Genomic DNA, 3,443 nt, shown 5'->3' on the forward strand with positions numbered 1-3,443 from the left:
ACATCGAGTGCTCCGCAATGGCTGATGCCGTTCTGGGAAGCCGTGTGGACATCCACTCGGGCGGCGAGGACCTCAAGTTCCCACACCACGACAACGAGATTGCTCAAACCCTCGCCTATCTCCACACACCCACCCCCGCGTGCAGGTACGTACCATAAAGATGCATCCAAGACTGACGAGCTCGGGCTATCATGTCAGCTACCCCCTGTGTGGCTGGTTATCGAACCTTGAGTACAGCCATTCAATTCGTACGTGGGGGAAAGTTGTTCAGATGTGCTGATCTGTCGCCGATTGTGCAACACATGTTGCACCTGCCCAAGGCTCACTAGTAGCACCTGCAAGTGTAGTAGCCGTCTGATCCTGACTTGCAAGCAGCTAGCTGAGCAATAGCGAAACTCGTACGCGTGACGAGGACTTCCTTGGTAAGCAATGATCAGTAAGTGCATGAACGTCAGCGACACCTTGCTGGTGTGTCCAGCTGCTGTGCATGCCAGAAGCAGTGGGTGACCTACCGGCAAACAGCTTTCAAAAGCCCACGCCCCTTTGTTTGTGCGAGGCTACAGTTGCTCTATGAGCAAGGCAACAGAACACACGTGTCGTAACAATACGACATTTGGGCAGTCATGGTCGCACGTTTGGACTCGCCGCCGAGTTGACATTTGAGAAACAGGTCCAATCTGCAGGTCTATATAACAGGACTCCCAAAAATTGTGTGATGCTCCCAACATGGCCGGTGTATGCAGCTGAGTGTGTGTGTCAGGTGCAGTGGGTGAACCACCAGCAAAAACATTCAACAAGTGCATGCACCTCGTTTAACGTTGCCGGTGTGTGCAGCGGATGCGCTTGCCAGACGCAGTGGGTGAACTACTGGCTGCACTCAGGCCACCTTGCAGTAGAGGGCCTCAAGATGTCCAAATCACTGAAGAACTTCATCACAACGCGGACTGCGCTGACTCAGTTCTCTGCTCGCCAAATCCGTCTCCTCTTCTGCTTGCAACCCTGGCACAAGCCCATGACGTTCAATGAGTCATCCCGTGAGGAGATGGTCAACAAGGAGGCCACCCTCAAGAACTTCTTCCAGAATGTTCAGGTGCCCCCTTCAATCCATTGCAGCCCTCCCTCGCCTTCTCCGCCTTCGATTCATGGGATCATGATAAACCATCCTTGATGATGGTGTTGTAAATTTCCGGCCGCGCGTTTATGACAGGCTTGCTTGTTGCGACCGCTGACGTTCAATGAGCTGTATCACTTCAAATGTGCTGTCATGGTTGCTTGTTGACTGTTTCCTGCCATTATCTAAGTGATCTTGTCATGTACTTTCTGATAATAAACACACCACCGCATCGAGTTGGGCATTGGCAAGCTCAAGTGCCACTTGGGAATTGAAGGCACTCTTCTTGTGCCGGGTTGCAAGCACCGGCTTGCTAAGCCTACTCAGAAGCGCATGCCTGGTACTGAAAGGGCTAATTTTCTATAATTAATTGTGTTGACCCTGACCCAAACAAATGTGCAGCTAGCATATGCTTTTGTGCAGCCCTGGCGCTTGCCAATGTGGTCACGTTGAAGTGCATATAAAAACGCTGAAGTCCATGCTGCAACAATGTTTGTTGGTGAGTCATGGGCTGAATACTTCGCTCAACCTACGATGAGCTTCGGTGGTTGCCGTGCTGCAGGTCAAGCTTCGAGAGAACCCTATAGCGGACACAGACACCAGGCCACGAAACGAGGATATGCAGCTGTTAGAGAAGATCGAGGCCTGCGAGCGAGAGGTTCACAAGGCGCTCCTAGACAATATCAACACTGCCAAAGCCATGGCAGAGATCCTCGGTGCGCTTCTGGTGTTGCCTTGTGCCGTAACGATACCAACAAATGGGCGGTCACGGTCACGCCGCCGCCAAGTTTACATAGAGAACATAGGTAGATTTTCAGGTCTTTTCATGGACAAAAATGCCCAAACATGATGTCAAGCTCTCAAAAAGCTCGCCCATTTGTTGGATTTTTTACGGTACCGCATTTGTTCTGCAAGTAGCTGCTGGAAGCGTCTGATGTTGACCAAACCTCAGATTTCCGTGCTTTGAATCCTTGCGGAACCGCAAGAGTCCAGTCCTGGCTATGTGTCTGTTGCGTGTGAAGGCGGCTGCCAGCGCATCCTTGTGCAGTGCTTTGCCAAGATGGGTTCTGACGCCATTAATCATGCATTTTTCGGGCATCCAGACCCGAAATATGACAGGATCTGGCGAACACACTGAGCCGACTTAAAGTGGCTTAAGTGGCTCTTGAACTGATGAAAGAAGCGCCCCCTGCAGAGATGATCTCCAGCGTGAACCGATACCTCAGCGAACGGGAGGCCAGCTCAGAGCGCCCCGCGCCTCTCCTGCTATCCAAAGCCGCTCGTTACACGACGAGGATCCTCACCGTCTTCGGATTGGAGCAGACCCCGGATATGGCGTTTGTGGGCTCCGTGGGCGGCGGAGCTGACTCGTCTGCCGGCATCTTGGACGCCTTTTCCGGCTTCCGCGAGCAGCTGCGCGATTTTGCCCGCTCCGAGGGGGGCAAACCTGTCAGGGAGGAGGTGCGCTGTTCGGCACGTTGCCGGAGTTAAGGGTTTGGGGTTGGCGGTCATGGGTTGATCTTGGGTCCAGAAGCCTGAACATGCATTGTACAATGTGTGGGTGTACGCTGTAGATGGTACTACAGGCTGTTGTGACCGGTTCCGAGCATCAATTTGGTGACAGGCATTGGGGTCGAAATACTCGTGCTGGTCACCCCTGCGCCCCACAATGGAACCTAAAACACTGTGTAGGATAAACCTGCGCTGCTCTGACATTGTGGTGTGGCCCTCAGTTACCCCCCCTCCCATCCCCCTTACCAATGAAAGCAAAAAGGCCCTGTTGCGTCTGCCAATGGAGGCTGATGTCAAGCATGTACAAACGCGTTTGTCTGGTGCAAGAAATGCTGATTTTCATCATCTAATGGAGTAGGTGCTGATCCAACACTTACGCAGCCTCAGATGATTCCAGACGATGTTTACAACTGTCTCACAAGAAATGATGGATGGCCGCTTTCGCAGTTGATGGGCATGTGCGACACATTGAGGGACTCCACCCTTGTGGAGTTAGGGATCAGGCTGGAGGATACATCGACCGGAACGGTGTGGAAGCGGGACGACCCCGAGACGCTCAAGCGTGAAGTGCGCCAGCAGCGGATCGCCGCAGCTGAGGCAGCGCTCAAAAAGGCTCAGACGACTCTGGTGATGAAGTTGAACGATCGCGAGCGCCTCTCAGCGGTGACCGGGACTTCCTTGGCTGCCAAGTTCTCGGACCGATACAAGCTCGATGCGAATGAGCAGCCCACTCATGCGCTGCAAGCGGATGGCTCCTGGCAGGTGTGTGTTGTTGCTTGCTGTTGCTTTGTGGCCATTTATGGGCATTTCGCTCGCTCAA

General features: G+C 53.2%; 1 protein-coding gene across 1 annotated transcript; it reads left to right on the forward strand.

Moving 5' to 3' along the window:
- The first annotated feature begins 17 nt into the window (after positions 1-17).
- Positions 18-1,961, forward strand: LOC149808619 (putative cysteine--tRNA ligase). Its single transcript, XM_089995227.1, has 3 exons — positions 18-145; positions 835-1,090; positions 1,674-1,961. The coding sequence occupies exons 1-3, from the start codon at positions 18-20 to the stop codon at positions 1,959-1,961; spliced, it is 672 nt and encodes a 223-aa protein (XP_089851353.1).
- Positions 1,962-3,443: the final 1,482 nt, after the last annotated feature.

This window comes from Nuphar pumila, unplaced genomic scaffold (assembly GCF_984573655.1).
Source record: "Nuphar pumila unplaced genomic scaffold, dmNupPumi1.hap1.1 HAP1_SCAFFOLD_2602, whole genome shotgun sequence".
Lineage (NCBI taxonomy): Eukaryota > Viridiplantae > Streptophyta > Magnoliopsida > Nymphaeales > Nymphaeaceae > Nuphar > Nuphar pumila.